We start from the raw sequence: 23,132 nt of genomic DNA on the forward strand, positions 1-23,132 counted from the left end.
AACTTAAAATATATATATATATATATATATATATCTGCATTTGTTAAACTGATCATTTATTTGAACCTGATGGTCTTCTCCGTCATTATTCATTACAGTGACTTAAAAACAAGAGATGAAAAAAGCTGAAAGACGCAAACTGCTTCACAACTTAAAGGACGAGTTGTGTTAAAGGTGTCTGTGTTTAACAGCAGAAAATTGCTTTGAGAATATATTTGTGCACAGAACGAGGACCGAGTGGATTTTGTCCCCCGTCTCTTCCATTAGAAACTTATTATGGAAGAATGTATTACTGGACAGCTAGATATGGGGAACAAAAAAGGTGTAAAACTGTCCTTTAAAAGGTCCCATATTTTTCTAATAATATTATCTAATACTAATAATAATATTAAAAAGAAGCTGTGGTTTGGTTAAGTGCTCGCTGTCAATTCTCTGAATGTCCTGTGGAGAGTAACGTGAGCTTTAACATCCACAGAATCTAAAAAAATAAAAGGATTTAGCCAGATTTATGAGTGTGGGGCTTTTTCTTTCTTTCTTTCTTACTCACTGAAAGAACTTCCTGGCGGTTAAGATGGAAACCAAAATAACTGCAGCGTAGCTTAGTTTGATCCCGGCTGTCATACCTCTCCTGCCACGTTCGAAGTCTCCGCTGTGAAGCACAAAACGCCAAAAGAAAAAAAATCACAACAGGTGAACAGATCGACGGCCTCCAAAAGTACGAATGTTTATTTTATTTTTTTAATCAAGGACACTGGAAGGAAGCCAAACGTACTGACTTTATAATTTAAACCTCAAATGCAGCATCAGTCCGAACTCACCTGCGTAATAATAACTGGAAATGTTATAATCAGACGTGTCTGCTGCGTGTTTATATTTTTCCCAAAAGACAACCGTTGAAAAAAACCATCAGAAACAAACAGATTAAAAGCAACAATTTCAGCCAACACTAATAAATATGAAACATATAAAAAGCTCACAAATGGTGGAAAAAACCCCATAAAACAAGTAAAATGTGAATTAAAATTAATAAAAGGACAAAAAAAGAAAAGAAAACATCAACTCACTCAGGGTTGAATTCTGGACGGCTCATTGGGATATTCATATTCACCGACTGATCGGGAATCTCAAATACGATGTCCTTCTATTTCACTGAGACTAAACCATGTTTATCGTAAATGAATTAAATGATAAAACCAAGGATTCCTATTTAAAATAACAAAAGTTTGGGACCAGTTACAAGTTAAAAGAACGTAATATTTGATATGATAGGCTGTCGACAATAATCTTGTGTGTGAACGATTGTGAATTCTGTCAGAAAAAAAGCTGTTAAAAATGTTTCCTCCTCCGGTAATCAAAGCACTGAATGATTGACAGCTTCATCCACGAATCACTTCTTAAACCAACTCAAAAGTCGAACTTTAAAGGCATCTGACACGATAATAAAAGTGGTTTTGTAGCTTCAGCTTGGGTCAAATCTGCTTCTTGATTCTTGCGGTGCATTCAGGTACTTCACGTGACTGATAAAACATGTTTTTTTGGAAAATAAACCCAAAGGAAAACAGGTAAACAACTTCAGAGAAGTTCTCAGATGTGTGTGCTTTGTATCTTGTGTTTAAAATGATGCAAAAAACCCCCCAAAAAAACGACCTACATTTTGAGCATCTTTGAACGCACCACAACAGTGAAACCGCTTCAGCCGTACCAGTGCATTAACACACAACAACAGTATAAGTAGAAATATGACGGTGATTATATGTCTGTCTTGTCATATATAATAAATGACTATAAAGCTCCAATAAACATGTTTAAAAAAAAGAAGCTGTTTTGAAACATTATCATTGAACAAACGAGGATTTGATATTATAAATAACACGAAATACATAAATAAAGTAGAAATAACCATCCTGTTGCAGTCATTTCATACAGGATAGCTCCTAATTATTTGCCTATGTCACGTGTTAACAATAACTTTTGTATTTCCGACGAAATTTCTTCTGTAGTTTCAAAACACATATTAATGAATTATTATAGGGCAGCAGTTCACTGATATCAATATTGGTTACATTATTCTTTTTTTTTTAACCACGTTTGTTTTATATCCCCCAAATATAAAATGAACAATGAATTCCCAGCCACAGACGGTGACTGTAAAGAGACAATATGAATAAATATGGTCGTTTATATGGAAATAAACCTGGTAGCAACTTAAAACTCACAGAAGGGCCGTAATCAACCTGCGCGGTGCGTTCAGGTGACGTCCGTTCCGACTGCGAGTCGCGGAGCTGGTCCAGAAGGATTTACAGGAAACAGTTCGCCCAGGTAACTTCAGTTCGGTGTGTGTGTGTGTGTGTGTGTGTGTGTGTGTGTGTGTGTGTGTGTGTGTGTGTGTGTGTGTGTGTGTGTGTGTGTGTGTGCGTGCAGGAAAACAAAGAAAAGGCAATAAAGAGGGGGAAAAAGAAAACAGCTGCTTCAGGAGCGCGTGGATCAGGTTACTGGACTTTCCTTTTCCTGGAGCGGTAGCGTCTCCTCCGCTGCTTGTACAGGTGGCGGAAGTTGATGAAGAGTCCTGAGGAGGAGGAAGAGGAGGAGGAGGAGGAGGCAGAACATCTGTCAGTGTTCAGCTCATTAAGTCCTCGTCTGATTGGCTGGTTGAAGGATTTTCAAAATAAAAAGTGCTCTGAAGACACCTTGAATAATTCTGTGATTCTTCTACACTCTCGTACTTTGTTTGCTAAAGTAAACACACGAACTGCAGGTTTAGTGTGTCAGATTTCTGAATAAGCTTCTCCTATAGTCCAGACAGGAAGTGCTCAGTTCATTACACTATAAAACTCAAACGTTCAGGGAATCTCAACATGATTTGAGTTTGAGCACCTTTTTGTTTTTCTAATCATCCGGCACCAACAACTAGGAAAAAAAAACCCCCGTCAAAACACATGTCATGATCTTTTAACGTTTGTGTGTATGTGGCTAAAATATTCTTTGACAGATTTTTACTCGGTAACTCCAGTTTCTTCTGAATAAATTGGAAGCCAGACGTCACAAAAATGCATTTTAACCTGCAGCAGCTGGATTCTCAGAAGATTAATAATATTCTCGAGGGACTTTCTTTCACCACAATATGTCAGATTAACTGTGAATCCTTTTGAGTTGCAACTTTTACAAGCACGGCAGTTTTCCATTGGCATGAAAATTCCATTAATCCCTGATTAATATTAAAAACTCAGGTAATATTACTCTGGTGCAGTTTGAATCTCTTCAAAAAAAAACATTATATTCATATTAATATTCAATCGTCGAATGTATTTCAATTTTCCTGCAAGATCTGCAGACATATTTTAATACATACATATCGAATATTATAATTAGAATAATAATCTGATAAGGTTTTTCCTCAAGAAATATTCAATCACCAAATGTTTTGCACAATAAAGCAACATATATATCCTGCTGTTTTGGTTCATTATTACTTTTTAATATCTCTCATCTTGTTTAACTGCTTATTTTGTCTTGTATGGCTTAAATGCTTCAAGTCTTCTTAATTGCTTTTAATGCAGTTTCCTGTTGTGCAGCATTTTGGGCAACTATTGTCGTATCTAAACGCGCTAAAGGACTAAAACTAACTCAATCCACTGGGAACAAACGATCTATGCCGAGCTGCGAGCTGACGTGACGTCGTTAAGACCGGATGTGATGTTTGTGTTGCGGATGTGGAGGGCACGGCGCCGCGTCGGCGAAATTTCTCACCCAGGAACATGAGGACCAGGTAGAGCTGCAGCGTGTAGGAGAAGCTCAAAGAGCGGCCCAGGGCGGCGGGCAGCGGGAAGCTGAACAGACGGGTCTCGTCGAAGACGGGCAGAGACTGGATCACGGCCACCGCTGAGTGAACGGGCACAAGAAAACGACAAAACGCCGTCAGCGGCCCGACCGGCGAACTTCTACCGGGGCTGGGAGGGGAGGGGGGGGTCACTGACCTTCGGCTACGACGCCCAGCGGGTACAGAGGGATCCACAGGCTGTAGCGCAGCCACGTCAGCAACTTCCACTCGGTGCCGATGCAGGCCAGCATGTAGAACGGGTATCTGACGGGGGAGAGGGAGAAAGACGAGCCAGACGTTACCACGGGGGGGAGGAGGAGGAGGAGGAGGAGGAGGAAGGTGTGTCTGAGCTGAACCTGAAGATCTCTATGGTGCTCCACAAGTAGAAGACAAAGAAGACCACCGGTTTGTTCTGCATCTCCTCCAGGCTGCCGAAGATGACGAACAAAATGACGTTCCTCCCGGCCACCTGAGGCAGAGTAAAATAAAAAAGTTTCATTTTACAATACTGCAGATACTAATACTAAGACCTCATCGACTCTTTGACAGTTCAAACTTCAGGGAAAAAAAAAAAAAAGAAGAAACTTCTCATTTAAAAGGCCACAATTTGTGTTTCCAACCTGATACCACACCGTAGCGTGTAATACACCCGTCGGTCCACTAGAGGACACCGCGTCAGCGTCACGTTTTACCTCGTCTGGCCATGGAAAGTAACCACTTGGACTTGTTCAGGAAAAAGATCGTGAACTTGGTTGAAATAAGTTTACTTTACGCACGTCAGGTGGGTTACTTGAAGTACAAGTAACTTCCGAAAAATAAATCAACGTGGAATTTAGCTATTCTCGTGGTTATCCGGGTAATAGGATAAAATCAAGAGGATAAAAAAATAAATTAAAAAACAAAATCATAGTAAAATCTCTTTTTGTGTCACCTGTATCATAGCAGGAAAAAATCCGGTTTTAACCAGACCCAGCAGGGGATTAATGACCTCGAGCACGGCCATCATCTGACAGAAATACATCATGTCCGCCGTGGTGTGGAAGGTGTCGTAGAACGAGTCTGTGGAGACACACAGACGTGATTAAACAGCACACATCGCTCCAGCCACTATCCATAAACCACCATCATTTGCAAAACAAATCCCCGCTGTGTATTTTGTGTTCCTGTTTCCATTCAAATGAACTCTTCTGTGAAGCGCTCCTCACAAACAAAAAAAAACCTCCCACTCTCGCTGGGTTTTCTGGACCTCCGGTTTGTTTCATGTCGCTGCAATCGTGTTCGTCTCTTTTCCATAAATTTTCCAAAACTATCGAGCAGAAGAATGATCTCAGTTTTAATTCCTGTTTTTAATCTGTATTTTAGTCTTTCCCCCCTTCTGCTTGTCTGACGATGCTGCTTTTACTGAAGTCTTGGGGTTCGTGTGATGTTCTGAACAAAGCACCACAACGACATAACTGACAATAGGGGACTAAATATAAATCGGGATGAATAACTCATCTCAAGCAGGTTTTCATTTTCCCTGCGGGGACATTTTTATGGCATGAACAGAAAATGCTGTCCAGAAGGGAGGAAATCAACCCCGAATTGTGCGGTGTATTTTTCTTTTTTTAACCTAATATATAAATATATATACACATAATGATATAATTTTAGGTATACATAATTAGTTGGTGAGACTAAAACATACAAAACTACAGCAGAGACATCAATACAAATGATTGTGTGAGAAACACAAGCAGTCAGACGATCCAGGAGCTTGTAAACAAACCCGGAGAGCAAAATGATTCCCCTCACCGTCTGATTTAAACATCAGTAAACATCACAGTTTACAGACAGACTTCCTGTTTCAACGTTTGACCTCCTCTGTGCACCTTTTTCCTGTGGAGTTGGGAATTATTCCTGAAATTTGAGGCATCCCCTTCTTTCTTTCTTTTTTTTTTTTGTTACACTTTACCTCGAAATAAAGTGGTTCAGATGATGTAACCTGTGACTGTGACTGTCGATGCTCCCTCAGACCTCGAGCAGTTAACTTGGTGAGAGTAAGGCTATCGTGGCTGATGGCAAAGAGAGCCAAAACTACAAAGATAAACCTGCACGGTGGTGCAGTGGTTAGCACTGTCGCCTCACAGCAAAAAAGGTTCCGGGTTCGAATCCGGTCCTGGGCCTTTCTGTGCAGAGTTTGCATGTTCTCCCTGTGCTTGCGTGGGTTCTCTCCGGGTTCTCCGGCTTCCTCCCATCATCCAAAAACATGCACCTCAGGTCAGGTTACCTGGCGCCGCGCTAGTGGCAGCCTGCTGCAGCATCTCCCCCCTGAGAGCCCCCCTGCTGTAGTGAAGAAATTTCCCCTCGGGGATTAATAAAGTGTATAAAATCAAAAAAAATAAAAAAAATAAAGCGGCAATAAAACAAAATGATCTTTTAAAATGCATTTACACATTAAATATACACACAAAAAAATATCCATCAAATTTCTTTCGTTTTTGCAGGAAAGTGGAAAAAACCAAAAGAAACCACGTGTTGCCCCAAAATGACTCCACTGCAGGTTGTTGAGGTGTTGGCAGATGCATCTGGAGGAACTTCTGGCATTGAAGACTAAATTAATATATAAGATAGACAATAAAATAATGCAAACACTCCCTTGCGTACCTTGACCGAGGATGAAGAGTCGAACCGTCATGTTGACGAAGATCCAGGAGAATCCCAGGAACTGCACCAGGTTGTACATGAACAGGTAACCTTTCTTCAGCCCGAGGTAGGCTGAGGAAACAGACGGTAATGACGAAAATGACATTTCTGCAAAATTCCCTGGAGTAAACATTGAGTTAACGTCTGCGATAAAGCGACAGAGCGGCTGTAAGGAACATCAAAGTTTGTGGAAACACTCACGGTCTTTACGAACTCTCGACTCAACACTTATCTTGTTTATCTTCTCTTCCTCCTGAAAGAACAACACATGAATTATAACGAACAGTTATAGTTCTGTATTTGACCGCTGACCTGAAATTAAAATGCACAGCAAGAAATGAACTGATCTCAAGAAAAAGAAAAGAGTCTACAGTAGAAGCGAAATAATCAAAACGATATGTTTGTAGGACGGAACAAACAGTTTTGGAAGAAACAAAAAAAAAAACCCGACCAAAATAAAGAAACAAAACAAAAGTAAAAGTTTGGTTGAAATAATCAAAGCAGCAGGAAGCACCGGTCAAATTGAGCATTTTCAGTTATCGCTAAAAAAAATGTAGTTTTGAAAAAGTCCTTCAGCTACAAGTCCAACCAATCAGAGAGCAATAAGGACTGGATCAATACTTTTCTTTTGCATGTTTTTTCTATATTTTCATACAGAATAGTAGACAGGAAGATGGAGGGTTGTACGATACGCAACGAAGGTTAAAGGAAGTCGAACCACGGATGTTGCAAACGTCTCCAACCCTAAAAAAAAAACACCACTTACAGATTGCCGTGACTGTTGCATGTCTTGAGTGGTTGATATATTACGGTTCTGCAGTTTTTAACGCCAGAGTAACGAAGGAAACTGTCAGGCATCTTATTTGAAATGACTTCTGTCCCAAAGTTGAGCTTTGACAGACCAGAATGAGGGATTCAATGTTTGTTTGTTTTTGGTTTTTGGGGCTGGCATTGCATAGCTTTGCATAAAGAGGACGTGTGGCTAAAAAAAAAAAAAAAAAAAAAGGCGTCCGACTATCCCAATAAAAACAATGCTAATCCTCAAACTAGCTTTTATATCAGCAATAGAAAGCGGTTTTCTCGATAGGCGACATTTTCCTGTTGTTGCTCGAGTTCTCGCCTTGGCCTGAAGCTCCATCTCCGCGTCCGACTCGTCGAGCCACCGGTCGAAGTCCGGAGCCAGAAACAGAGGCTTCTTCTCCTGCAGCGTCAGCCGGTCCCACCAGCACTCCTCCTGCTTCTTGATTTTGATGTCCACCTGACGCTGGGTGGACTTATGGTTGATCTGTGAAAAACACAGCGCCGGCAAATTATACGACGGCTTCTCAAGTGAGACAAACGCAAAGCGATGAAATGACGCATCTTTAAATAAAAAGAAAAGAAAAAGGCTGGGTCAAAAACCTAGTAGATTGTTGGACTGGGTATGAAACACTAGAGGGCTTTTAATTTGAAAGGAATACAGGAAGTGGAGGCATTTGGCCGGCCAGAGGTGTAACTTTGATCACTTATTTAGGTTTACAAAAAAAAAAAAAATCATACATACTGTAACCACATTTTATTGGCTGCTGAATATCAATAACTTTGAATGGTTGAAGAGAATACAGTATAACTGTGACATTTATAACGAATGACATCGCAGCTCTAATCTTGAGTCACTCCGTAAAGCAAAAAAAAACAACAACTGAAAACTGCCTCATATTTGAGATCTGAAATTAAAACCTGCAGCTCTTCGTCTCAGAAATAGATTGAAACTGCTTTAATGTGAGTGAATGTCTTCAGACTAATAATACAGTTCATACTGTAATAAATATATAAAAGATCAATACCTCGGGTCTAACGGGTTGCAGGAACTCCAAACTGAACTCGTATTCATTGTCTCCTTTAGCTCCATGGCCCTGTGCTGTGGGGGGGTGATATCATAATTTATGTTATAACAAAATATGAGACTTCACGTTGTGTGAAACAGACTTTGAAATGATTATTTTGCAGCATATCTTCCTTGTAAAGGTTCTTATGTGATCATGATTTTCTTATTATTATTATTTGCACAAACTTTAAGTACCGACCTCTGAACTGAAGCGTGTTGTTTTCCTGCAGGCTGATATTGAGATCCTGAAAAAAGAAAAAAAAAACACAAAGGCAGCCGTCAGAAAACCGAATATGACGCAATCAATGGACCGAACGATGAGGAGGACTAAAGAAAGGAGTTTGGTGATATTTAAACAGTTTTTGTTATCGCCAACTAATCCCATAAAAAAAGACACAAATGGTTTGTGTTGATTACAGACTTTTTTTTTTCTTTTACTGCCCTGCCTGCTGCACCCTTTGGGCTAAGATATAAATCATTAAAACCACAAATATAAAGTTAAGTAAAAAATAAAAATAAATACTGCTTAACTAAAACTGTATTTTTAAATATAGATAGCAGGTTTGTCTGGTAGGGATGCAGAATATTACAATTGGTTGCCGATATCTAATAATAACAATAATAATAATCTATATAATATATTCAGCCTCATCCTTAAAACTAAACTCGAATTAATGACGTCTAATTCGACAGCACTTGCACTAAATATTAACCTGGTGAAGATTATAATGTTACATTTTGTGTTTTACCAAAGTGTTGATTCAAATTTAAAATCAACGTGTGCTAATAAAATGTATTGCATCATACTGAGAGGAGTTCGTTCGTCTTGTTTTGCCCTCGTCGATATATAAATGTGTCTGGTTGCGTGTCGCCCTGACAGGTGTTCCTCTCTCAGTTACCGGTAATCGATTCTCCGAAGAGGCTAAACAAGATCCACAACTACCATAAAACGTCGTGCATCTTTAATGAGACGTTTGTCCGACAGATGCCGGACGCAAAACAGCCGAGCCAGAAGAACGAAAATGAAAGGAAAAGTTAAATTCTCTTTAAACGCAGCGTAAAACTTTACATGTTTACCGACGTATTTTAACTCAAGTCAAATATGGGAATAATCACGTCTCACTGTAGCTGCACCGTAATTTCAACGGATATCAATCTTCTATTTTACTTGTTTTAATCGTATTGTGTCCATTTATATTCCCTTGCGTTTCTTTTATGCATTATGTGAAACACTTTTGAGCTGCATTTCTGTTGAAAAGTTGCTCTACAAGTAAACTTGCATTGTTTTGACTATGGAAAACCACAAGTTGTTGTTGGTTGGCAAGAAAAAAAAAAGAGGAAGTCAAACTACAGCTGTCCTTTTTCTGAGTTAGTACGTCTGCAGCTTGTTTTGTACTGTTAATTTAGATAACAAACTTCTGTAAAAAAAAAAAAGAAGAAGAAGTTGTCTTCTGATAGTGATATTAAAGCGTTGGTATTATACTTTTAACTATTAAGGTGTCTTAGAGCTGCAACAACTCCTCGATAATTCATTAGTCGGTTGACAAAAGACCATTTTGACAACCACACATTCATTTTTATAATTTGGTAAGGAAAAATAAAACCAAACATTCGATGGTTCCAGTTTCTCAGATGTGAAGATTTGCTGGTTTTCTGTCACATTTAATTTGTGACACTCTGGGATGTGTGAAATTATAACAGTAATTTCACACTATTATCTGACTTTTTTATAGACAAAACGAATGAATAAATAAATATTAGTAGCAGCTCTAATTTACTGGAACTGTGGAAAATCATGGGTGGGGTTGATAATTACAGAGTTAGTACAAAACAAGGAAGTCACACTGAAGCTGTCATTCACCAGTTATTATTTTTAACATTTAAACAACTATTAGAGGTTTAAAAGACATCGACGACAGACATGAAAAGGCAAAAAAACCAACAACAACAAAATCCATTAAATGGTGTTATTTATGCTGTAATAAACCCCCACCCAAATGTTGTCCTTTTGGGAACAATTATGTGTAAAAAATATCCGTTTTCTGAACCAAATTTGAGGCCGTCTTAAACCGCCCTGGACCTTTAATTATTTGTTATTTATTTATTTTTAGCTTGCTTAATGTTTTAATCTGTTTTTATTATGTTTTAATCACTTGTTCTTAATTGTTTTGTTTTTTTAAATGTCCTTTTCTTTTTGCCTTGACGCTTTGAAATGATTTGAAGTGAAGCACTTTTGCCTTTTTGTTGTAAAACAACCGCGCACGGTCGCTTCAGCCCGTTTTAACGGCAGCTTGCAGCATCACGGAGGCTAACGGTGAAAGCTAACTGTTAGCGGCCGTTAAAAACCCCGCAAAGAAACCATCAGCGGGACGAAAGTTACACCCGCAACGGAAACACAAGAAAGTTCAGGTGGGTTTTTTAAATTTTATTTGTAGATTATTTTAAACGCTCAGCGTGTAAAATGACAGGGGGGGGGGGGGGGGGGGGGGGAACCGTCCTTACCTTCGCGTCGCTCAGTTCCACCCGGAGAAAGATCTCTCCGTGCCGCTGAGCCCAGTAGACGTGCGGGGTCAGGATCTGCATGTCCGCGGCTCGTTGCTGTCCGGATATCTATATGGCAAAAAAGGGAGCCATTTTTGTTTGTTTTTTGTTTTTTTTGGTAACTCAAAAAGTGATGCGCCGGAGAAGTCCCCCCCCCCCCACACGCACACACAAGGTGGACGCGGAAGGATGGGATGGCACTTCCGGGAAGGAGGTCGCTCGAGGACTTCAAAATAAGAATTCTGAAAAAAAAAAAAAAAAAAAAACGCCTCCCGAAGCAGCTTCAAAATAAAAGTCTCTCGCGCGAGGACGTGGACGGCTTGTTACCCAGGTAACCACTTGTTCCTACGTTTTAATAAATCGTTTGTTAATAATTGTTGTTTCATTAAAAACAACAACAACAACAAAAACCGGTTGTTTCCGGATGACTCAACTCAAAAAATGTGATTCTCCGACTTTAGTCACAACACTTTCCTGCAAATGTTTCAGAATAAAAGCCTTTCCCCCCCCCCACCTTTCCCTTTTCTTTACTAAACCGCTGTAATGCTTTTAATTTGAAAATACTACAGGAAGCGTGTATTATATTTCGGTTACCATGGTATCAACTTGGACAGCGCAAAAAGGCAAAAATCTGATCCTGACGAGGCTTTCGGTTGATGCACTTAATATATCTGAAACATAAATACGACAAATTTGACGGTTGGATTTGTGTTTTTAGCGGCTTTGGATCTTCAAAAACGTAAAATGAATTCAGAGGAGCTGAGGAGACATTTTATTTCCTCACGAAGAAAAAAAAAAAAAAAGTATTATTCGCGATAGGAGCTGAAAATGTAAAAACCGGAAACTCCCATTTTTTTTTTTCTTTTCTTCCCCTTTTGAGCTGTAATGTTTCTTCGTAACCAGCTAATATCTTACCTTGGTAACGCCTCCTTTTCGCCTCCCGGTCCAAAGTGCAGTCGCACCAGGTAGGAGGACATTTTTTTTTTTTACCGGTCAAGCGAAACCAAAGTTCGGCCTCAGTTTTATTTCCACCCGCTTGTGTACTTTGTGCTTGTTTTGTGTTTTTTTTTTTTCCCGCGGAAACGTCACATTTACATCGCGGTGGTGCTTTCAAGTAATTATCAGAAAAAAAAAATGAGTCCGAGGGTTGAACCCACGTCCAGACCACCGGCTTCATTCCCGGCTGAGGTCGCGGACCGACCCAAGAGGGTGAAGGTTATTCACGTCGTGTACCTCCTCAGCGCTTTGGACATCACGTTGATGTTTCTGCAGTTCTCCGTAACCCCTGTAAGTGTTGTTGTTTGTTACGTCACAGCAGGAAGCTGAACTTTCCGCGCCGGCCCTGAAGCGCACACGATTAAAAGTCAAATTAACGCTGAAAAATAAAAAAATTTAATCGCGGATGTTTTATATGCTTCTATTATGTACTTAAATACAGTGGGTAAAAGCATGCTTGGCTCACTGACACAAGTACTGTGCTTAAGTACGATTTTACTTTTAATTTTATGTTGTTTTATACTCATACTCCAGGCATAAATATTGTAGTTTTGCTTCCCCGATGATTTTATTTTTAGTATAGAAAATATGATGCCTTATTACAGGTTACAATGCAATAATATATTAACTACAACATCATAAAGGTTCCTAAGTGTTACTACTTCGGTATTAATTATCCAGTGATGTGATTTATTTTTTTTAATGCTGCTTTAGGTATTACTACTGATCCTACGGAGTATTGAGTACTGAGTGTACCACTACTTTAAAGGGGCAGTATGTAGGATTTAAGCAACCGTCTCGTAATACCAGGTTTGCCCTCATTTTGCATCGTCCTGTTATCTCGTAGTCGGCTATATTTTTTTGTTTTTTTTTGTTTACAACCGCTGATTATAAAAGTTAGACTGTACGGACCCAGAAATGGTTTAAAAAAAAAGAAAAAAGAAGGCGATATGGTTTAGTTTACATGGCAGCTTTGCTTAGCTCCAGTTTTTAATCAATAATTAATTATCCAGATATTGACGCCCCTTTGTCATATTTTTTTTTTCCGGTGCAGTTTATGATGTCCGCTGCTGCACTAAAGATCCATTTTGAATTGTCCAAAGAAACTCAACAAAGTGTAAATTAAGTATATTAACACTGCCAATGATGTTATAGAATTAGCTACCGTTGTAAACTATCACTATAAAGGCCACCGTTACCGTTAACAACAGTTTAGCATCAAACTTCGTACCTTTTACCCGCCGAACGCCGTCTGCAGCGGAGCAGAGAAACACCGGTTTTTATTCTGGTTTCACTCCTGTTTTTGCAAATAGTTTGAGCCATTGTCGTGTTTATTGTTCTGTTGAATATTAACGAGAGGTTAAAAGACACAAACTCTTGGGACCGAGGCCAGAGCAGCGACTCACCATCGCCCCTTTGAGGTGTGGGCTGGTATTACAAGACGGGAGCGGCTGGGGCTAGCTGGTTAGCATGCTAACTTTAGTAGAAATCTCTGCAACACAATGTTGATGTTTTTGACGTCAAATCTGCGAACTCTGGATGATTTTGATAAATTTTTGAACATTTGAACAAAAAAAAATCGTACGTATAGCATCTTTGAATATATGCGCACACATATTATCAGCAAAATGCACTTAAAATGTCGGTTAATTTAAAAGCTCAAATTATTGCTTATGTCACTATTATATAATAAGAACACGTGACAATATTAGATGATTACTTTATCAGCGGTTTTATCAGGGCTAGATAATGTGTTGACTACAAAGCATCAAAGCAAACAGTGGCTACTTTAAAGAATCTAAAACATTAGACTCATTTTAGTTTGTTTAATATCTTTTGTTTTTTAACGCAATAATCCAGATGCGTTAATTCCCCCCAAAAATAAACAACAGAGGAAAAACCCTTGAATGAGGAGGTGTGTCTGAATGTTTGACCGGAACTGTAAACGATTGCGTGTATTTTAAAGTGTACGTTTTCTCTCTGCAGTATTTGGCAAAGAAACTTGGCTTCGACACCTTGTGGTTTGGTTATTTGCAAACCATGGTAGGTGTGAGTCAGCTGCTCGGCGGTCCGATGTTCGGAAGGCAAGTTCTTGTTTTTTGCTTGGAGATTTCTTGTTTTTTCAACATCTGGTAGCAAAATGTGACTTTGTTTTTGTTTTTCTCTGGCAGGTTTGCAGATCTCTTTGGGGCACGAGCTGCTTTGTCTCTGGCGTGCGGCTCGACCGTTGTTTTCTTCCTGCTGCTGGCCGTCGCCGACCATCCCGCCATGCTGTTCGTCCACAAACTCCCGACGGTCTTCATGCACGTCCTGCCTGGTGAGTATCTGTTCACCCACAAGCCCAGTTTATTATTGGGTTTGGAAGAGTCATTCATTGTTATGTTTCTAACAGTGTGGCTGAACTATTTCTACAATTATAAACGAGTACTAATTCCTTAATTGCTATAAAAAACAAAACTCGAATGAGTTTCGTGTTTTGTATTTGGATTTCTGACTGCGGTCCTCCTGTGATTTTCACATTGTGCGGTAAAATATAAAACTTTGCATTTAAGACACTTTCTGTTATAGTGTTGATGTTCATAAATGAAAACTTAAGTCATATTTGAAGTGTGTAGTATTTGCAGTATTCAGACATTTTTGCGATATCAAGCGATATTTTGTAATAACATGCAGTAACCTTGAAATATTCACGATAGTCTTGAGGTTTAAATATGGTACTGGAACTGTGGAAAATCATGGGGGGGGTTTGAAAATTACAGAGTTAGTACAAAACAATGAAGTCACGCTGAAGCTGTCACTTCCAGCTGTCATTCTCAAGTTCTTATTGTTTACTTATTTTGAACATTTAAACAATGGTTAGAGGTTTAAGAGACATCGACGACAGACATGAAAAAAAAATTTAAAAAAATAAAAATCCATTAAATGGTGTTATTTAGGCTGTAATAAACCCAAATTTTTGTTCTTTTGGGAACAATTGTGTGTAAAAATTTCAGTTTCTGAACCAGATTTGAGGACATCTTAAACTGCACCGTGACTTCTACCCCATTTCTTTTTAGCCTGCTTAATGTTTTAATCGCTGTTCTTAATTGTTTTTAAATGTCCTTGTGCTTTTCCCGTCCTTTTGCCGTTATGCAGCGTCTCAGATGGTTGTTACGGACCTCTCGGAGCCGGAGCAGCGGGCCGGTGCTCTGTCCAAACTCGGTCTGTGTTTTGGCATCGGTGTGATCGCCGGCTCCACGTTAGGCGGGCAGCTGAACACGCGATACGGGTGAGCGTCACTGTGTTGTTGTTGTTGTTGTTGTTGTTGTGTGTCTCGGTAACAAGCCCACAGCTGTACGTGAAACCCCAACAACCCTGAAGCTGTTGGAAAAGTTTGATATCGAATAGGTTTCTCTGTTCCCTTCATCGGGTCAGATTTGAAAATATCCAACCAATTAAAATTCCAACTCAGAAAGCAGATAACATCCAGCGCCTCTCATGCTGTTGAACTTGATGTTTTTAATTACGACCAAATCTGATGCAATCAAAATGTTTAATGCAATAATTGGTGTTCCACTGTTACTCGTGAAACAAGAACAGTTCACATGTCTAAAACAAAACCGCACATACAGTCACCCATTTTGTACATTTTCAGTTCACTTTAGTTGAAATTATTCAAAAAGGAAACCGAAATATGTAAAATACTAAAGCAATACAGTTAAATCCACTTGAGCCGATGTGGCTTCTACACGGGTCAAAGCTTCATCTCTAAGTTTACGAATTTTAATATTGAAAATAAGACTTTTATTGACTATGTATGGCCTAAATTTTGAAAATCCCATTTAAATCCTTATCTGCAGAAACTCTGCATCAATTGATAAGATGTCAGTGTTTTGTTTGCAGCTTGTTCTGCTGCCTCCAAGTGGTAAATATTTCCGACTTAAACGAAACGTGGAAATGCAATTAGGTTAGGTTAGGTTAGGTTAGGTAGTTACTTTATTAATCCCCGAGGGGAAATTTTTTCGCTACAGCAGCATACAGAAGCAATAAGATAATAATAGAACAATAGAAAAGCAATAAAATAGCAGTAAAATAGCAGTAAAAATATAAAATATAAATATAAAATATAAAATGCACAGTATATACAGTACAGTATATATCTATATATATTTTATACAAACAACCAAGAAACACAGTCAACAGTATTATTGTTATTAATTAAATAACTGTGTGTGTTTTCTGAGAGATGTTTGTCCACCTGACACCGCTTTTTACTTTATTCTTCTCAGGGAGACGTTCACTGCATGTTTCGGCGCTGCAGGAAGCGCCGTCAATTTGCTGTTGGTTTTGAAGTTCATCCCAAAAACGACCAAAGTTGAAGCTCCCGGGAGCATCGCTAAATGTAAGACACACTTCCTGTCTGCTGCGTCTAATGTTCTCCAGCTGTTTGTATAAAGTGGTGATGTGTCACAGGCTCATCGCACGCAGACGTCGGCTCGGTCTCGAGGATGGATATATTAAATATTTGGGGTCAAAGGTCAAGGTCACTGACCTGTCGTCTCCGGAACGCCCCGAAGGAAAACATTTTTTTTTAAAAATTCGGCACAAACATCCACTTGGACTGAACGATGGCAATTAAAAGATTTTGGTGGTCAAAGGTCAAAGGTCAACACCACATCCCATCATCGTACATCAGAAACATTTTGAGGGATTTCGGTCGTCGCCATCTTGTGATTATTTCGGACCCAGAAGTGACCGTATTTGGACAAGCTGGGGAGGAGCGAGCGTTGAATCTGACCCGATGGCTCTGATTGGGAAACCGGGGACACTACACCATAGGCCTGTCAATCAAACAGACACGCCCCCCCCAAACATACCGCTTTTTTATCTAATTAATGATGTGATTATTTTCAGATGAACCGCCAGAAAATGAATAATAATTGAATTAAGAAGTTGGCAAATGACACCATTAAGACTTGTGGGGAAAATTAATTTCCTTCATATTTCATGAGAGAAGTTAAACGGGAGTCTATGGAGCCGGAGCCTTTTTGGACTCAACCCCTAGTGGCCCTCGGTGGTATTGCAGTTTAAAACACTTCCACAAATATGCGTCCATCCCGTTCTTCCAATCTTTATGACTGCATCCACTGTGAGTGTAAATGTGTTTAGCTTTCAGAGAGTGAGATGAAGGTAAAGGTAATATTATAATAATATAATAATTATAATAATTATATATATTAAATAATAAATATGAAACATATAAATACATTTTAAAAAGCCCTTGCAGCTGTGCAATCACAATCAGAGAGCTGGATAATTACACTCCAACACCCTGTTGGAATGTTATCGAGTCATGTGATGCTTTCTCATTAGGTTACCACGGAGACAAGAGATTTTTTTCAAATCTAAATAAACCCTTTTGATGGTGGAGAAACCAACACAAAAGATGGAATGCTTAAAAAAGCTGGCAGCTGGTAAAGAGTGGGCGTCTAAGGCGTCGTCGTCAATCCTCCGCAATGCTGAGTTGGAATACGCTCTCCTGCAGAACAAAAACACGGCCCTCGAGAAGCACAACGAGGCCCTCAAGAAGAAGATCGCATTTGTTACGGCCAACAGCGAGCAGACGGTAATCTACAGCGCGATCGGAGACGTAGACCACCCGAGGAACCAGCTGGTGCGCTGCCAAAACCAACTGCTGGCGTCGGAGAAGAAGATCAGGATCCAGGAGAAAGAGCTGAAGAGGGAGCGCCAGCAGAGCGAGGTCCTGAGGCGGGAAGTGGAGTCGGCGAAGAAGGCGCTGCAGGCGGCGAAGCAGCAGGCCGTCGGCCAGAGAGCCGAGGAGCGGAGCCTGAAGGAGAAAATGGGTCAGGCGGTCCGAGAACGGGACGGCTGCAACGACAAGTGGCTGCGCTGCCGAAGCGAATGCGCGGAGTTGCGTGACAAGATCGCGATCCAGCAATCCAACCTTCACAAGAAGGACGGTCAGTGTAAGGAGCAGGCGAGGCAGATCCATCTCCTCCAAGTGGAGAAGCAGAAACTTCAGAGGGAGGCGGGGTTTCTGGAGATTGAAGCCGGGGACCAGAAGAGGGAACACCAGAAGCGTGAGGAGGAGCTCCACGAGCAGAACCTCAGGGAGAGCATAATTCGCCGAGACGTCGAGCGCCGAACGGGGAAGAGAATTAATATCCTCGAACCGAAACCTCGCGGAAAATTTAACAGAGAGGCGCATTTCCGGAAGGTGGAGTCCCTGCAGAGAGAGCTGCTCAGCCAGACCGAAGAGCTGAGGAGGACGCTGAAGCTGTGCGAGGAGCTGAAGCGCAAGCTGGCGCAGGTTTCTCTGCGGGCCCTGCAGAGTCAGGCGACGGTCCGAGACCAGAAAGAGAAGCTCCAGGCGGCGACGGCGATGAGGAACATGTACAAGAACGAGATGGAGAAAATGCAGAAAGCGTTAGACGCCGTGAAAAAAGAGAAAATCTGCGAAAAACTAAAGAAGTGGGCGGTCAAGAAAAAGAAAAAAAAAATCAAGGAGCCGTCGTTGTTTGGAGTCGAATCCAGTCACGTCACATCACACCGACAAAATCTCATCTACTGACAATATACGACCAGATCGAGCCGGGATCCAAACTCAAGTTTAATGGAAGAAAAATGTAACCTTTCCAACAATCTCGAGGAGGATTTTTCCTTGACTTCACTTTACAATGGTTTCTCTTCATTATCCTTTGGGGGAATTCTTACTTATGTTCCTTTGATGTTCAGTAAAACATTTATGCAAAATAAAAAAAAAAGAATTCAAATGACCTCAAATTCTTCAAATTCATTGTGACATGCATGGTGGTCTATTAAAAAGCCTTTTTAACATTTCATTCAAAATTTCTTCGAACATTCAGCCGCAGGTCTGTAGTAGTTCATTAAAACGAGTTATTATTTGCTTTTCAATTTGGTCCAAACCAAAGCATCAGGTGTGCAAAGATCCAAAAGGACCAAACTTCGGTCCCACCAAAGGAGGTGGTCTCGGTTCGGATCAAACTGAACCACGGTTTGGTTCGTTTTGCAGAGTGAAAACATTTGCTGCTTGGTCAGCGTGTCATCGCTCATTAAGCAATCGAAGAAGAAAAATAACTGTCAAAGAAGTTAAAAAAAAAAAAAATGAGGAAAGGGGGAGAGGAGGGTTTTTACTGTAATTTGGTTCAAGAAAAAAAATAATTCAGCTTGAAGAAATGCATAAAAATGATGAAACTTATAACTACTACTGCCCCGTGTTGTTTTTGTAGTTCTAATAAAAAAGCAAAAACAGTCAATTCAATGTTGAATTATGGTCAGAAAGGCTGTTAGGTAAAAAAAAACAGTTACAACTTATATTTTCAATAAGTACTGTTGTATTTAGCTCATGGTTTTAACATTGAAATATTAAACATTTAATCAATGTTATCTGAGTTTGCTTCTTGCCAACTTTCCCCAACCGACTATTTCATATTTTAGGAGACCGTGAGACACATTTATCTAAAACAGTGAATTTTGAAAATATGCTGTGATATTATTATTATTTTTTTTTTTCTTATTGAATGTTTTCCACAGGGTAAAAAAACGAGTCCTGAGACAGGAACAAACCGCTCTGTAGCTGCTTTCTACTCCTTTTTTCTAAACCTGTTGACACTTGCTGATTCAGCAACTTCACAAACAATTTTCCCTCGTGACATCAGGATTTTGTTCCAAACAATATGTAGATTTAAAGGCAATTTAGATTTATGTAAATCTGTTTCAATGTCAAAATCATCTTACATTCAATCCCAGGCACCCTTATAGTTGTATTTCATTTCAACATGTGATAGCAACACGCTGCTGATTCACTCATTCATCGGTTTTATTCTTTGTCTTTTATTTTACTGCAGCTGAGAATGAAAAGAAGTCCATATTCAGCTTGGGTGAGATTACAAGACTGATGAAGTTTCCAAGAGTGAAGACGACTTTTATCATCAAGATCGTCGCAGGTTTACCATCAGGTAAATTAATGTCAAATAAAAAGACAGATGTTTTTCCTTCTTATAAAGTCACTTTATCTACTTTTACTCCAGTAAATGTCACACGTTACATCCCAATCAGCAAATTATGTCAGTATCTCTTCGTTATTTGTGCACATCCAGGGTTTTCCCTTCAGCTTCCCGTAGGTGATTTGATATTTGACAAAAAAAACAACATGCATTTGGACTTTTATCATTATAATATTTATTTAAAAACAGTATGGTCTGGTACGGTCTGTTTAGGCCGGGTTTGTTTTCCCACTTCGTGTAAAGTAAAGCCAATTAGTCGTAGAGTTAAATGTGTATTTCAAAGTGCAGCCAATCTTTTGGTTGATAAACGCATCATCATAAACGTTTGAAGGAAGAAATGTGTAAATTTAACGGAAGGATTTCTCCCGTTTCAGTCATTTTTCAGGTGATGTTCAACATCATCGCGTTGGACTTCTTCAAGCTGCAGCCGGAGCAGAACGGCTACCTGATGGCCTACTTTGGCATCGCCAGTATGGTGAGACTGAAAATCTTCTCCTTCTCGACGTGTTTTCCGGTCGTGATGACGATGTCACACTCAGTGAAAAACCGAGATGTTTGTTTCAGCTCGTTCAGGGAGGAGTGATCGGTCGGCTCACGGCGAGATACTCCGACAACTTGCTGCTGCTTCTGTCCATCGGAGTTTCTTCTTTGGTCGGACTGGCTCAGGTACAAAACGCACACAAAACACACAAACACGATTTTAATTCAACTGTTCAACATCTCTGAAAAATGACTTGGTCACAGCTTGCTTTTGTCTTTTTTTTTTTTTTTTTTGCACATTTCATTTCCTTGTCTTGTAGTTTTATTTAATGCCTAACTTCTTCCTTTTTATTTTGTGTTTAAATTTTTCCGTCTTCACAGAGTTTTGAATTTATAACTCACTCTTTGACATGACCTTTTCCTAAAGTGACCTGTAGATTTTACTGCTACAACTTTTACTTGTAAATGAGACATTTTCCCATCGTGGTGCTGCTACTTTTCCTTTTTTTTTAGTACTTTATTCAACTGTATCTGAACGTCAACATGTTACAAGCTGCAACAAGTTAAAATTGGAGTTATTTCCATCTTTTCTTGTGAATGTATGTGTTTGTTTGCTGTTTTGCAGCTCAGACGAAAACTAAAGTGTAACTTAAGGCACAGCAGTGCTTTTAGCAAAATGCTAATGTCAGCATGCCAACATATGGATGTTGAGTTGGTATAATGTTCACCATGTCCACCAGGGAAGTGTAGCCAGTTAGCACGTGGGAATAAAAGTGATTTTGCATAAAATAAAGTTTTGGACAAATTGAAATTTAGATTTTGAAAACTCACCAAAAAACTCACTGATAATAAAAGTAAGTAAAACTCGTCCTGAAGGGGACATAAAAAAATTTGCGCCACATTTTAAGGCAGGTGTTGAAACATTTTTTTTTACAAACATTTTACAGTCTGCTGGTGGCGCTAAAGTAAAAGTCAAGAAATCCGCTGAGTCGTCAGGATTCATCCTCTGGGAAACATGAATGTGTTTACAAATCTTCACACTAATGCATATAAAAACAGTAGATAGCAATGTCTCCGTTTTATCTTCTCAAATCTTTGTCAGTGTAAATATATATTTTGAGAAATGGTGAGAAAATAGAGTCACTTCCTGTAATCAACCAACAATGAAAAATAATCCCTCGCTGCTCAGATGCTTTTATTTTGACATTTCCTTCCTTCGTGCAGGCTCACATGCAGAACGTGTTCCAATTCTGCCTGATCGTCATCCCCATGACGTTTTCTCTCAACTTGTTCAACGTCCTCACAGACAGCATGCTGACCAAGAGCGTACCGTCGTCCGACACAGGTGAGGATCGTCCCCGCTTTTTCTGCTGACTCGGCACGCAGTCGGAGAAACCACGAAAAAAAAGAGCGTTAACGAAAGTACACACATTCGTAGGCCTCGAATTTTTGACGCGCGATTACAGCTGCTTCAAAATAAAAGAAGCAGGAAGTAACCACCTTATAAAATAAAAATGTTCGATGTTTCAAGTTTTAGGTGTAAAAACAGCCGAGCCAAATACCAGAAATCGGAAAACTCCAGTTATTCATTGAACCCGCTCGTGTCTCTCGTACGCAGGCACCATGCTGGGACTCTGTGCGTCCGTTCAATCTCTGCTCCGCACGCTCGCACCGACCGCCGGCGGCTTCCTGTACGTCAACTACGGCCTCTCCTCCATCGGTTTCGTCCACTTTGCCGTGAACATCGCCATGTTTGTTTACATGCTGCAGTGGCGCCTCAACAAGACCGACGAAAAGAAGGAGTGAAAACCCCTTTTTTTTTTTTTTTTTTTACGTCTTTGAAAAAAAACTTCTGTTCACGTCCTACTTCCCCACAAAAAAAAAGGAGAAAGAAATCAGGTTCTCAAATTTATACAGTTATATTTTCATTCAGTAATTTGCACAATGAGATTAAATCATACCAGCTCTTCTAAGACTCAGGTTTTATGCTCAGTTTATGATGGAAATTCAGTTGCAAACCACTAGATGGCAGCAGATTCTCCATATTTACCTGGTGACGCTTTCCACTGTTCATCGTTCACATTCACAGTTACTGGTTTCAATCAGTTTGCTGCTATTGAGATTTTATCGAAGATAAATCACAAAAAAAAAAAAAAAAAAACTTAAATACGAGGCCAGTCAACACAAATTCCTAAAAAAAAGATCTTATTTTTGTACATACATTTTATGTAAACGTAGTCATATGTCTGCGACTTCATTTTGTATCATTACTGCTGGTTTAATAATTTTTTAGTCAAGATTTGTAGCGTCTTTTTCAGACGAAATGAATGAATCTGTAGCAGAAACACAGCAAATTGTCAGAATATCAATATAATTGATTATTGTCTGAACATTTTAGCTTCTAAACACCAGTGTGGCCTTTGAAGAAGCCAAATGAGCTGCGTTCCTCATGGCAATCCGTCCGTGTATTTATTCAATGCTGTAATTTAACTACAGCGAATCTACCAGTTACTTTTCAGATGATGTTTTCATTCAAGACTTGATAAAGTACGGCGCATTATTGAGATTAACCACAGTGTGTGTTGGCGCTCTTCGTCACCTTTCGAATCTCAGATGCATCAAAGAGTGAATTTCCCCTTTTTAACTTCTCACCTGGTTTTAATTGTTTGTGGCCCACAGAAATCAGATTATTCACTATTTTTATTATGACTAAAGGTGA

General features: G+C 39.6%; 2 protein-coding genes across 4 annotated transcripts; one reads left to right on the top strand and one right to left on the bottom strand.

Annotated features, from left to right (window-relative positions):
- Positions 1-701: 701 nt before the first annotated feature.
- On the bottom strand, positions 702-11,913 carry LOC138624880 (very-long-chain (3R)-3-hydroxyacyl-CoA dehydratase-like). 2 transcript variants are annotated; one of them, XM_069705451.1, is made up of 12 exons: positions 11,826-11,913; positions 10,872-10,979; positions 8,569-8,614; positions 8,329-8,402; positions 7,623-7,787; positions 6,704-6,755; positions 6,464-6,574; positions 4,749-4,876; positions 4,174-4,286; positions 3,975-4,081; positions 3,748-3,879; positions 702-2,566 (listed from the first exon to the last, which is right to left on the bottom strand). In XM_069705451.1, exons 2-12 carry the CDS (start codon positions 10,950-10,952, stop codon positions 2,490-2,492), a joined length of 1,086 nt encoding a protein of 361 aa, XP_069561552.1. In that variant the 5' UTR covers positions 10,953-10,979; positions 11,826-11,913; the 3' UTR covers positions 702-2,489. The 2 variants fall into 2 exon arrangements, with proteins under 2 accessions (XP_069561552.1, XP_069561551.1); XM_069705450.1 differs by lacking the exon at positions 11,826-11,913 and having other exon boundaries at positions 10,872-11,087.
- Positions 11,192-22,601, top strand: slc22a18 (solute carrier family 22 member 18). Of its 2 annotated transcripts, XM_069705447.1 has the most exons (12): positions 11,192-11,241; positions 11,862-11,875; positions 12,026-12,197; positions 13,893-13,990; positions 14,078-14,223; positions 15,042-15,174; positions 16,175-16,287; positions 19,775-19,885; positions 20,308-20,408; positions 20,498-20,599; positions 21,638-21,758; positions 22,032-22,601. In XM_069705447.1, the coding sequence occupies exons 3-12, from the start codon at positions 12,045-12,047 to the stop codon at positions 22,217-22,219; spliced, it is 1,266 nt and encodes a 421-aa protein (XP_069561548.1). In that variant the 5' UTR covers positions 11,192-11,241; positions 11,862-11,875; positions 12,026-12,044; the 3' UTR covers positions 22,220-22,601. The 2 variants fall into 2 exon arrangements, with proteins under 2 accessions (XP_069561548.1, XP_069561547.1); XM_069705446.1 differs by lacking the exon at positions 11,192-11,241 and having other exon boundaries at positions 11,513-11,875.
- The last annotated feature ends 531 nt before the right edge of the window (positions 22,602-23,132 follow it).

The sequence above is a fragment of the Brachyistius frenatus genome, unplaced genomic scaffold (genome assembly GCF_029030835.1).
Source record: "Brachyistius frenatus isolate BFR_SWC_R1_liver_20210118 unplaced genomic scaffold, ASM2903083v1 Contig_56, whole genome shotgun sequence".
NCBI classification, from domain to species: Eukaryota; Metazoa; Chordata; class Actinopteri; family Embiotocidae; genus Brachyistius; species Brachyistius frenatus.

What these genes read in the sequence shown, in the direction of transcription:
- LOC138624880 (XM_069705451.1), bottom strand. Translation starts at nt 10,952, where the DNA reads ATGCAGATCCTGACCCCGCACGTCTACTGGGCTCAGCGGCACGGAGAG. An exon ending in TTTTTCCTGCTATGATACAG is followed by an intron (nt 4,287 to 4,748) that starts GTGACACAAAAA and finishes ACTCTGCCTCAG; the next exon opens with GTGGCCGGGAGGAACGTCAT. An exon ending in AGCACCATAGAGATCTTCAG is followed by an intron (nt 4,082 to 4,173) that starts GTTCAGCTCAGA and finishes CTCCCCCGTCAG; the next exon opens with ATACCCGTTCTACATGCTGG.
- slc22a18 (XM_069705446.1), top strand. Translation starts at nt 11,796, where the DNA reads ATGTTTCTTCGTAACCAGCTAATATCTTACCTTGGTAACGCCTCCTTT. An exon ending in CCAAAGTGCAGTCGCACCAG is followed by an intron (nt 11,876 to 12,025) that starts GTAGGAGGACAT and finishes GGTGCTTTCAAG; the next exon opens with TAATTATCAGAAAAAAAAAA. An exon ending in TGCAGTTCTCCGTAACCCCT is followed by an intron (nt 12,198 to 13,892) that starts GTAAGTGTTGTT and finishes TTCTCTCTGCAG; the next exon opens with TATTTGGCAAAGAAACTTGG.